The sequence below is a fragment of the Heptranchias perlo genome, chromosome 12 (assembly GCF_035084215.1).
Source record: "Heptranchias perlo isolate sHepPer1 chromosome 12, sHepPer1.hap1, whole genome shotgun sequence".
Lineage (NCBI taxonomy): Eukaryota > Metazoa > Chordata > Chondrichthyes > Hexanchiformes > Hexanchidae > Heptranchias > Heptranchias perlo.
The window spans coordinates 28,416,259-28,429,098 of record NC_090336.1 but is presented as its reverse complement, the minus strand read 5'-3'; the positions used below and the strand labels follow the sequence as shown (position 1 = coordinate 28,429,098).

At 38.4% G+C, this 12,840-nt stretch overlaps 1 protein-coding gene across 1 annotated transcript in view; it reads left to right on the top strand.

The window, feature by feature from the left end:
• Positions 1 to 12,840, top strand: part of otog (otogelin) — a 256,145-nt gene that overhangs the window by 51,222 nt on the left and 192,083 nt on the right. The window contains exons 17-19 of the mRNA XM_067993585.1: positions 7,011 to 7,176; positions 10,804 to 10,878; positions 12,689 to 12,732. Of these exons, the coding sequence (XP_067849686.1) occupies positions 7,011 to 7,176; positions 10,804 to 10,878; positions 12,689 to 12,732 (285 nt within the window). The remainder of the gene's footprint in view (positions 1 to 7,010; positions 7,177 to 10,803; positions 10,879 to 12,688; positions 12,733 to 12,840) is intronic.

Below are 12,840 nucleotides of genomic sequence, written 5' to 3'. Positions count from 1 at the left end.
CAATTTTACAACACCAAGTTATAGTCCAGCAATTTTATTTTAAATTCACAAGCTTTCGGAGGCTTCCCCCTTCGTCAGGTGAACGATGATATGGAAGGCAATGATATCAGGTATTCAGTTATCTGGAATGTAAAGGGAGTGAAACGAATGGCAGCTCCATGAGATAGAGAGGATGATTGATGAGGCCCCATGTTTGCACACAGCCCCTGTAGAACTAATGTGTTAAACACATATATAAACTGAGAATTAAATTGTATTTGTTAAACATTCTCGGAGCGAGGCTGGGCATGCTCAAGTAATATCAAGGACCTTCGAGAAGTGCATTTTGGAGCCTTGTATGATGATAATTTTTGCCAGGCTGTATCCCAACATCTTATTAGTGACTATCTTATATTTATGATCTCTAATTTTGGACTCCCCCACAAGTGGAAGCATTTTCTCCACGTCTACCCTATCAAACCCTGTCATTATCTGAAAGACCTCTATCAGGTCAACCCTCAGCCTTCTCTTTTCTAGAGAAGAGAGCCCCAGCCTATTCAATCTTTCCTGATAAGTATATCTGCTCAGTTCTGGTATCATCCTTGTGAATTTTTTTTGCACCTTCTTCAAACCCTCTGTATCCTTTTATTAATATGGAGACTAGAATTGTGCACAGTACCCCAAGTGTGGTCTAACCAAGGTTCCAAACAAGTTTAACACAACTTCTCTGCTTTTCAATTCTATCCCTCTAGAAATTAACATCAGTGCTTGATTTGCCTTTTTTATGGCCTTATTAACCTGCATCGCTACTTTTAGTGATTTGTATATTTGTCCACGAGATCCCTTTGCTCCTCTATCCCGTTTAGACTCTACTATCCAGCAGTATGTGGCTTCCTTGTTCTTCCTACCAAAATGCACCACCTCACACTTATCTAATATTGAAATTCATTTGCCAATTACATGCCTATTCTGGAAGTTTATTAATGTCTTCTTGCATTTTAATGCATTCTTCCTTTGTATTAACTGTACCCCTCAATTTTGTGTCATCCACAAATTTTAAAATTGTACTCCCAATTCCTGAGTCCAAATCATTTATGTAAATTGTGAACAACAGTGGTCCCAGCACCGAACCCTGTGGAACACCACTTCCCACCTTCTGTCAGTCTGAGTAGCTACCTTTAATCCCTACTCTCTTTTCTGTTTTGTAGTCAGCTTGCTATCCATTCTGTTACCTGTTCCCTGACTCCACATACTCTGACCTTAGTCATGAGTCTACTATGTGGTAGCTTATCGAAGGCCTTTCGAAAATCCAAATATGTTACATCTACTGCATTAGCCTTGACTAGTCATTCTGTTACTTCTTCAAAGAATTCGATAAGGTTGGTCAAACATGACTTTCACTTCTGAAATCGGTGCTGACTATTCTTTATTATATTTTTGTTTTCTAGATGTTTTTCTATTACATCTTTGAGTAAAGATTTCATGATCTTTCCTACCAAAGTCAAGCTAACTGGTTTATAGTTCCCTGGACTTGTTCTGTCTCCCTTTTCAAATATAGAAATAACATTTGCTATCTGCCAGTCCTCTGACACTATTCCCTTTTCTAACTTTTTTTATATATATATTTAATAGTGCCTCTGCTATCTCTTCCGTAATTTCTTTTAATATCCGCGGATGCAATCCTTATGGACCAGATGTTTTATCCTCTTTAAGTTTGATTAGTTTATCAATTATTTTCCCCCTTTCTATCTTAAATGTCTCTACATCTTTTTTGATCTCCTATTCTAAGTCATACACACCTTGTAAGTCGCCCTGGTCAATACTGAGGCAAAGTAACTATTCAATATTTCTGCCATTTCTCTGTCATTACTTGTGAGTTTATCTTGTGCATCCTTTAGTGGCCCTATCCCTATCCTGATTTTTCTTTTGTTATTGATGTGTCTGTAGAATACTTTTCTATTACTTTTTCTATTCCTTGATAATTTAATTTTGTAGTTCTTCTTTGCTTTCCTAATTATTTTTTCAACATCCTTCCTAATCTCTTCATATTCCCTTTTGTAATTCTCAACAACAACAACTTGCATTTAAATAACACCTTTAATGTAGTAAAATGTCCCAATGTGCTTCACAGGAGCAATTATCAAACAAAATTTGACGTCAAGCTACGTAAGGAGATATTAAGACAGGTGACGAAAAGCTTGGTCAAAGAGATAGGTTTTAAGGAGCATCTTAAAGGAGGAGAGAAAGGTAGAGAGGTGGAAAGGTTTAGGGAGGGAATTCCAGAGCTTAGGGCCTAGGCAACCAAAGGCACATCCGCCCTCTCCTTTATTGTCTATGTATTTAGAGTATGCCCTTTTTGTTAGTTTCAATTTTACCCTTACCTCTTTATTCATCCATGAAGTTTCATTATTGGCTAGTTTGTTCTTATTTTTTAGAGGAATGTATTTCTCCTGAACTCTATTGATCACCGTTTTAAATATTTTCCACTGCTGTTCTATCTCTTTATCTTCAAAACTTTTTTTCCAGTTTACCTTCCCTAGTTCCATTCTCATCCCCTCAAAATTAACTTTTTTCCCCCAATCTATTACTTTGGTCTTTGTCTTACTTTATGTCTTTCTCAAACATTATTTTAAACCTTGTTATGTTATGATCGCTATTGCCTAGATGTTCCCCTACGCTTACTTCTCTTATCTGCTTCGGTTTATTTCCCATTATTAGATCCAGCAGTGATTTCTTTCTTGTAGGACTTCTCACATACCGTGCAAGAAAGGAGTCATGCACTGTAAAAATTCCATTCCCCTTTCCCTTTTTCCTACCTCTTCTTGCTAGTTTATTTGGGGTTGTTTGATCTCCCATGATTATTGTTCAATGTTTTTTACTCATTCCATATATCTTCCTCCCCTTCCCTTCCATTATTAGGTGGTCTGTAGAATATTTCTATTAACATGATTGACCCCTTCTTATCCTTTGTCTCAATCCATATGGATTATGTTTCTATCTTAATATTATTTATGTCTCTTTTTTTCTGTTACCATTATGTTTTCTCTAATTAGTACAGCTACTCCACCCACCCCTACCCCTCTTCTTCCTTCCCTATCCTTTCTTGCTGCAACATCCTCAATGCATCCTGTAATCTTACTAAACTATGGCCAATTCCCTTTACCCATCTTATTCTCATGAGATGCTCATTACTCAAGGGTGCATCATCTACACAAGATGACCAAAAGCATGTGATGCTAATATACAGAGAACAGAAAGCCTTGTTCACAGAAAAAGCATATATATTGCTTTTCCTGACAAGGTTAGCAATATTATATAGAAAGCTTGTCTAATGCCTCTCTTACAGTTGGCCCCCATCCTGATCATCCCTTCTCAAATCTTCCAATGCATTCTTCATAGATTTGACAGTCAGCTAGCACCATTTGTAAGCTGGCACTTTGAGGTCTGAATCCCTAGACACTGTGGCAGAGGCAGGAACAATACTGGACCTCTGCCCTTCTGGGCCTTCAGTAGTTAATACCACTTGTTGCTCCTCACTCATGTGCTTTTAGAAACATAGAAGATAGGAGCAGGAGTAGGCCCTTCGAGCCTGAGCCACCATTCAATTTGATCATGGCTGATCTCTATCGCAGTACCATATTCCCGCTCTCTCCCCATACCCCTTGATGCCTTTTGTGTCTAGAAATCTATCCATCTCCTTCTTAAATATAGTCAATGACTTGGCCTCCACAGCTTTCTGTGGTAGAGAATTCCACAGGTTCACCACCCTCTCGGTGAACAAATTTCTCCTCATCTCAGTCCTAAATGTCCTACCCCGTATCCTGAGACTGTGACCCCTCGTTCTGGTCCCCCCAGCCAGGGGAAACATCCTCTGTGCATCCAGTCTGTCTAGCCCTGTCAGAATTTTCTATGTTTCAATGAGCCACAGCTTTGTAGCCACAGCTGAGAGTTCTGAATACAAATGATTTTGGAGAGAGAAGAGGAACAGCCAAAAGTCATTTTTCATGTTGGAACCAATGACATAGGAAGGAATAAAACTAATTTCCTACAAAGGCAGTTTCAAAAATTAGGAGACAGATTTAAAAAAGGGTAGTAATCTCAGGATTATTCCCAGTGCCACATGGCTGTTACAGAGATGTGACATTTAATTTACCACTTCAAGCCCTTCCCTTGTGGAAGGAACAATTGTGTTGGTGGACTGCAAGGTAGGATATCTGGTACTGCAGATATGTGAAGCACTATTTCAAAATGCTAATAGTCTGTTCTATGATCAGCCTACTGAAACATAGGCTTCATTGCATTGTGCATTCACTTTCTGACCCTGGATCTCACAAGGGAGAGGATGGATAGACTGAGACTTTTTTCCCTGGAGAGTAGGAGGTTTAGGGGTGATCTTATAGCAGTCTATAAAATAATGAGGGGCATAGATAAGGTAGATAGTCAAAATCTTTTCCCAAAGGTAGGGGAGTCTATTACGAGGGGGCATAGATTTAAGGTGAGAGGGGAGAGATACAAAAGGGTCCAGAGGGGCAATTTTTTCACTCAAAGGGTGGTGAGTGTCTGGAACGAGCTGCCAGAGGCAGTAGTAGAGGCGGGTACAATTTTGTCTTTTAAAAAGCATTTGGACAGTTACATGGGTAAGATGGGTATAGAGGGATATGGGCCAAGTGCAGGCAATTGGGACTAGCTTAGTGGTATAAACTGGGCGACATGGACATGTTGGGCCGAAGGGCCTGTTTCCATGTTGTAAACTTTTATGATTCTATAAGGGTGTCATTAGCTCGGGCTGTAGAGGATCCAACCTGTAAATCTAGCTCCTTCAAAAAAAAACAGGCCCAGAGGATTGCCTTAAAATAAAAAAATTGTGGCTGCTTCCTGGGGAATAGGCATTGGTCTGTGTGATTATTTTCTGTTGGTCACTGACTGCATAGACAATAATTAAATAGAAGCCCTTGCAGTTCATGAGCACCATGGCATTGTGTTTAGTTGCTTAGATAGCCACCTGAGTACCATCAATAATACCCTGGATTGTGGGGAATCCTGTCATTCTGCTGTTGTTTCTCTCTAGAGAAAGTGATAAAGGTTTTTTGTCCTGATGATCTCAGCATCAGTGACTTGCTTGATGTCTCTATGTACAGCTTATTGACCGATGTTGTACATATCCCCTGTGATAACCTGGAAGGATCGAGAGATGCAGGAATTCAGGATGGTTGTGACCTTGACTGTCGCTGAGAGTGCCGACCTGTGGTTGCAGGTTAGCTTGCAACAGATGACACAACTCTATCGCTGCCTCCCTGGTGAACAGTTGCCTGTCTTCTGAGAGCTGCATTTGACTCTGGTTAAATTCTTCGCACAAAAAGACTGCCTTCTGTGCAAAGAAACCTCCCTGATGTGCTTTCACTCATCCTGTTCTTCACCCTCCAAAAATTCATGGATAGAGGGGCACTGAATACTATACCTATTCTGACAATTTTGGTTGCAGCAATCAAAATTCAAACACCATCAATAAAATATTTCTTGAAAGGACTTGTAAGATTGTGACTGGTGTTTAATGTCCATGTTATATGAATGGGAAGAGCACACTACACAAATCAAGTATCAGCAAAGTGAAATTACATTGGAGCTCATTTGCATGAGATTTTATATGTAAATTTAGCTTTTGTACTATTTGTGTGAGAGCAATGTTTGTCCATGCTAAAGGCCCTTTGAGAAATCATGTAATGCACAAGTGGAGCACAGAACTGGTGAGATGTTTGCCCATTGCCGTTCCTTCTGTCCACATACCTGAAATCTGCCAACAGAAATGATATTGCCAAACAGATAATCTACCTCACCATTAATTAATACAACAACAACTTGCATTTATATAGCGCCTTTAATGTAGAAAAAAGTCCCAAGGCACTTCACACAAGTGTAATCAGACAAATATCAATGTCAAGCCAACGAAGGCAATATTAAGAGGGGAGATTCAAAGTTTGGTCAAAGAGGTGGGTTTTATGGAGGGTCATAATGAATAGAGGGAGGTGGAGAGGCTAAGTGAGGGAATTCCAGAGAGTAGGGCCTAGATGACTGAAGGCACGCTGCCAATGGTGGGCCAAAAGAGTGGGGCATGCAGAAGAGGCCAAAGTTGGAGGAGTGCAGAGTTCTTGGAGGACTGCACAAAGTTACAGAGATAGAGAGGGGGGCGAAGCTATAAAGGGATTTAAATATGAGGATGAGAATATTGAAGGTGAGGCATTGAAGGAACTGGAGCCAATGCAGGTCAGCGAGCATAGGAGTGGGGTGTGAGTGGGACTTGGTGCGGGATAGGATATGAGCAGCAGAATTTTGGATGAGCTGAAGTTTATGGAGAGTGGAGGATGGAAGGCATTAATTTTGCTGATATCACATCACCTTGTCAGCAAGAATTATGACCATTAACAATAGTATTATAAACATTTCTGTAACATATGACGTATGGCATTAATAAAATTAAATAACGTGGGAATAGTGAGATTTAAGAAAGTATCAGGATGCCTGTAAACTAATCATCTGGTATCTATTATTCGCAGCAAGTAATTCTGTATGTGTGTAAAAATAAAAAGGTGAGCTGATGTTTTTTCAGATCTATACAAGGATGCCCACTGAAGAAAAAGTACCAATAATCACCGTAATTATTCCCAAAGAAAAGTTGATTTTGTTAGGATTATATTGTGAGCATGTTCCAAATGAATCATCACTGTAGTTGAGAAGGTTTGAGACTTCCACCAATGCATTTGCAGCCTACTCCTTGAGGAAGCTTTCATTCCGATTTTCTATTCTCCTGTGGAGAGGCATCTCATGTCTGCTTGTTATCACTTCACAGCAATGAGGTGAGACTGCTAACTCAGTCGTGAGGGATTGAACCTACAACATTCACTGACATGGTGCAGCTCATAATGCACTGCATCATCCGTGCTTCATGAAACAATTCATTTCTAAATGCCGATTGAAAATATCCTGAGTTTTCACTGTTATGTTGTACCCTTAATGCACATCTTTAATCTCTGCAGCCATTCAATGTCCAGACACAATGGAGTATGGCACCTGTGTATCATTCTGTAATCAGAAATGCCAGTCAATATCTATGCCGGAAGATTGTTCTGGTGAATGTGCTGAAGGATGCAACTGCCCTGATGGTACATATTACAACACCAGAACACACATGTGTGTGAAGAAGTAAGTGACAATGTTAAGAGTCAGAAAAAGATTGGCTGTGAAATGCTTTCGGGAAAATTTAACTGCTGCATGAGGTCATATAATTTGAGCAATACAACTCAAAGATCTGATGCTGGTCATGTTTTCTTATTAAGCAAACTGATCCATCAGTTTCAATTGTGCAAATCACAACTTTTTCCTCCCCCCCGAATATCTTAATTCCCATCTCATGCTTAGATTATATACAATAATGGCTGAAAGTTTCTGTTCTATATTTAGAATAAATGTTTTGTGTATTCCTGACACAAAGCTGAGACATAAGAGATACTTGCAACTTTGTACATTTATGTGTCAAAGGCATTATTTTCCAGTCAGTGGGCTAGTTAGTTGCCAATAGTGTTATGTTACAGTAACTTTAATACTTTTGTGCTGATTAATCAATATGTGGTATTCACAATCCTACACAGGTTCACATTCTTTCAGATAATTTGGTGTAGTTAATGGGGTTAATAAGCTCCTAGTTTTTGGAGGCACTACCAGCTGTAATGTAATATTATTCTGATTGTGGAATGCAGTAGCTTTGTATTGCAGTACTATGCAGTAAAAACAACCATTAATTTCCTAACATACATTCCTTTCCAAAAAAATTTACTTCAGTTTGCTGGCTAGAAATTCAAATGCTGTTTTCTTTAAGTTAAGAAATTCTTTAATTATATGATACATAGAATATGGTCGATGTCAAAAGTTTTATGAAAGTTAAATTGCAGAGTGCATTTTGTAATGTCTAACAGAAAATTTTTCATTGTAAAATATATCCTAGTCCTATTAATTTCAGTGAGTTTCCAAACTATCTAATTGTTCACAATAGTTTAACTATGATAACTATGAATGCTGCTTACTTCAATTAATGGTTATAGATGGCTCTAGAAAAACGATTAGAGTATAGAAGCTAATGATTATTTTGGGGCTAGGTGACACTACACCAAGGCTAAGGCAAGTGACTTATCATTCAGATCTGCTCAGAAACCAGCATTGTCACTGCTCCTGGGAATTTCATAATCAAAATGAGATATTCGCGCTGCAAATTTCAGTACTGATTTAGAAATTTGTAGGTTTTGTCACAATGCACCAAATTACCTGCTCCAATAATAGACCATATAATTGCCAAAGTTGCCTATAAATGCGTTGATGCTGCACTCGTAGCTGAACTATGGGTATTATTGCTTTTTACATTGAGTCTACAGCACAGAAACAGGCCAATTGGCCCAACTGGTCTATGAAGGTGCTTATGCTCCACACGAGCCTCCTCCCTCCTCACTTCGTCTAACCCTATCTGCATACGCTTCTATTCCTTTCTCCCTCGTGTGCTTATCTAGCTTCCCCTTAAATGCATCTATGCTATTTGCCTCAACTACTTCTTGTGGTAGTGCGTTCCACAATCTTACCACTCTTTGGGTAAAGAAGTTTCTGCTGAATTTCCTATTGGATTTATTAGTGGTTATCTTATATTGATGACATCTAGTTTTGGACTCTCTCACAAATGGAAACATCTTCTCTACGTCTACCCTATCAAACCCTTTCATTATCTATAAGACCTCTTTCAGGTCACCCCTCAGCTTTCTCTTTTCTAGGGAAAAAAGCCCCAGCATTTTCAGCCTTTTCTGGTAAGTATATCCTCCCAATTCTGGTATCATTCTTATGAATCTTTTTTGCACCTTCTCCAATGCCCCTGTATCCTTTATACAATATGGAGACCAGAATTGTGCACAGTACTCCAAGTACAGTCTAACCAAGGTACTATACAAGTTTAACATAGCTTCTCTGCTTTTCATTTCTATCCCTCTAGAAATGAACCCTTGTGTTTGGTTTGTCTTTTTTATGGCCTTATTAACCTGCATCGCTACTTTTAGTGATTTTTGTACCTGTACCGCAAGAGCCCTTTGCTCCTTTACCCCATTTAGACTCTTATTATCCAAGCAATATGTGGTCCCCTTATTCTTCATACCAAAATGCACCACCTCACACTTAACTGCATTGAAATTCATTTGTCAATTACCCGCCCATTCTGCAAGTTTATTAATGTTTTCTTGCATTTTGACGCATTCGTCCTTTGTATTAACTACACCCCCCAATCTGGTGGTGTCCGCAATTGTACTTCCGATTCCTGAATCCAAATCTTTACTATAAATTGTGACCAACAGTGGTCCCAGCATCAATCCCTGTGGAACACCACTTCCCATCTTTTACCAGTCCAAGTAGCTACCCTTAACTCCTACTCTCTGTTTTCTTGCTATCCAATCTGATACCTGTCCCCTGACTGCATATGCTCTGACCTTAGTCATGAGTCTACAATGCAGTACCTTATCAAAGGTCTTTTGAAAATCCAAATATATTACTTCTACTGCATTATCCTAGTCTGCTCTTTCTTTTGCCTCTTCAAAGAATTCAATAAGATTGGTCAAGACTAACTTTCACTTCTGAAATCCATGCTGACTACTCTTTATTATATTTTTGTTTTCCAGATGTTTTTCCTTTACATCTTTTGTGGGCCAATTTTTAAACCAACCAGAATATAGTTTAGAAGTTGGAAGAGATTTCCAGAAAATATTTGCTTTATCATACACCCTGGCTATCAGCACTTCCCAATGTAATATAAGTTACATGCAATGATATTAAAAAGTTTCTGGAAAAAAAGAGCTCCTTATTTTCAGTCTGAATTGAGCAGGAGTATCATCTTCATTGTTTGCCTATTCATATTTTTAAAATCTTTTTTGATAGTAATTTAAAGTGCAATGTTCAGTTCATATAGTTTCCTATATCCTATTTTGCATAAAATATTCTTTGACATTCTAAAATCCTTCTGTTCATTTCCACGTAAGTTACTATAAAATCTTTTTTATTGACTTGTATTGTACTAGTGAATCTAAGGCTCCCTTAGATGCAAGGTATTTTTCTCTTCCAAAAGCTGTGCAAATTAAAGAAAGACACTGCAAAAAGAAGTCTCTGCACCTAGTAGGGATTACAATGACGGTTGCTTTTATTCCACTGTGTTTTAGTACAGGCTCATCAACTGTTACATTTATAAATAGAAGAACCAAACATACAGCTCCAGCAGAAAATTGGTGTAGCTAGGATTGTTCAATTTGTATTTAATAGCCTAACATAAGCTGACTATTCATATTTTCCTTCCAAATACTAAACATGTGCCAGAAACTTATTATAAACTGCTTTTTTGTAACAAGCTCCTCTCCCAATTTCAGTACTGTGGAAACTCCATTACATTTACTAAGAAAGATAAAATAAAACCAAAAAACCCATCAATAATATTAAGTTCTGAAAGAACAATAGTAGAAGACTTCTGGACTCCATGTGTTAGCAATATCATAAACAAAGCAGGAAGATTTCCTCTGAGCGTTATTTCCAGCAAAATTGCAAATGCGTTTCTTTTACTGTTGCTCTACTGGTCCCAGTAAACAAGTGAATTACATGTCCATCATCTTGGACAATGAAATCTAACTTTAAAAAAAGAAAATAACTAAGGATCTTATTCGTGATTTTCTTGTTATTTAAAACATAAGACATAAAAAATATGCAATTTTAGTGAGTATGTTGTAAAAACAATTGAAATTATATAATTGACTTTTACAGGAATGATTGTCCTTGTTATTTTATGGGTGCAGAATATTCACCTGGGGAAGTGGCAATTAGTTCCTCAGGAATGTGGTAAGTAGTAACTGTATTTTTCTATTCATCTTACAGCATTTATTTATACTGCAACTGAACATTAGCTACAATCAGAACACACTCAACTTCACTTCCACCTTGTTCTCAAAGAACAAACTAAAGGAAGATCTTTATCTTTTGAAATCACTTTAGTTTTATTCAGCATATAGAATGTAGCAAAGGCAAACATTTATCTAGCTTACTTGGGTCAAAGTCCTTATACAGGACCCAGTCTGACAGTTTTCAGCTCTCTCTTGGCTTGGTGGGATGTCCATTTCCCTTTACTCCCTTTGTTCTGGGTGCTTCAACTGACTTCATAGTTGCTGATCTTGCCAGCAGTAAGTCCAATAAAAGTCATAGTCACCCCAATCGTAGTTACTCCTAAGCTGCATACTTTGAGTATCTAATTTCTGCTACTCTGTGTTTGCTTTCTTGATTGATTGATATAGAGATGATTAACAGAATATGCACATTGGGTCCCATTGTTCCAATATTGAATAGCGCACGATTATTCAACCAAACACTGTTTCCAACATGATTCTGTTTATATCATTTATAAGCATAAATAAATGTGAATAATATTTTAGGGAGGGGTTAAAATACGTCAGAAGATAGGAATAAAAGTCAGGCAAACTATACAGATTAAGGTCTTGTAACATATAGTGATAATCACAATATTATAGAAAGCAAGAAGGGTGATTTTTAACTGCTGCATGTCTCATTCACGCTGAAAAACGGGGCGATAGGCAGTTGAAAATTGAAAAAAAAAACAAATCGCCCGTCTATTAGCTTCCTGAGGCCCGCCTGACTGTTTCCAGATGGGCCTTGAAATGGGTGACTAGGGCTCTTGCCCGTAATAGATGAGAGACTCATTAAATTATTTAATTTGGGGCATTAAGCCGGTTGTAGGATCCTGGTGTCATTTTCACGTACCATTAGGCGGAGCATATGCCGCACATGCTCCGCCTATTTTTAGCAGGCGTTGAATGGCCTAATCGAAGTTTCATTAAATTGACTGCTGGAGGCTGCTCAGAAAACAGCCTCAAAAGATTTTTTAACAGTGATTTTTGTGAATGCTCCTCCAGGCCCCACGAAAGTTTTCAGGCTTGTTGTTGGCCCTCAGTGGCCTCCACCCCCTTCAAGGCCTGACTTCAGGCTTAGTGCCACAGAGCAGTCGCAGAATTCTGCACCCCCGCCCTGCCATGTGTGCATTCACTGAACGCTGGCAGCTCACCCAAAATATTTAGATAAGGCCCAACTATTAAAATGGGTCGGGCCTCTCACTGGAGCCATCGGGTGGGTGTAGAAAAAGCCCCTACCACTCGCCTGATGTATGCTCCAGTTGAAAATCAGCCCCGAGACGACATCTTAAAGTAACAATGCTTGGTTCAGCAAGCACCATTTCATGTGCTAATTTAGACCTTGTATTCTTGGTGACAGTTTGGCTGCTTAAAGAATATCTGTTGTTTTGAGCATGACTTTCTTTAGCACATGGGTGAATTAAAGATGACTATTAGAGTTTAAACTGTGAGCAAATTTTTGTAGTGCATACATAAGGAATAAGTATATTTCTGTGCATCTCAATAGTCTTATGGACTGAACAATGCAACTGTTAATCCTGATTGACTTCATGTTAACTATTCCAACTGAGATTGAGGCAACCTAATGTTTAATCAGCATTAGCTGGTTAAAGTTGGACATGAAATACTGAATTATTCTTCACACATTACCTGAGGATAAGTTCTGAACTGAAAATAAGTTTATCAGAAATCTGAATGTTTGAAAGTAACATCTTTGTCATAATTTTCAGGATTTGTTCTAAAGGTCTCATGCAGTTCCAGAGTCATACACTTGGTAAGTTATTGATCTCTTCAAAGTTTAGATCTGCAACAATGGTTCCTCTGTGTTGAAAGATTAGATAATTGATGATAGCGATCAACTAGCTGATAAAACCATTTGATA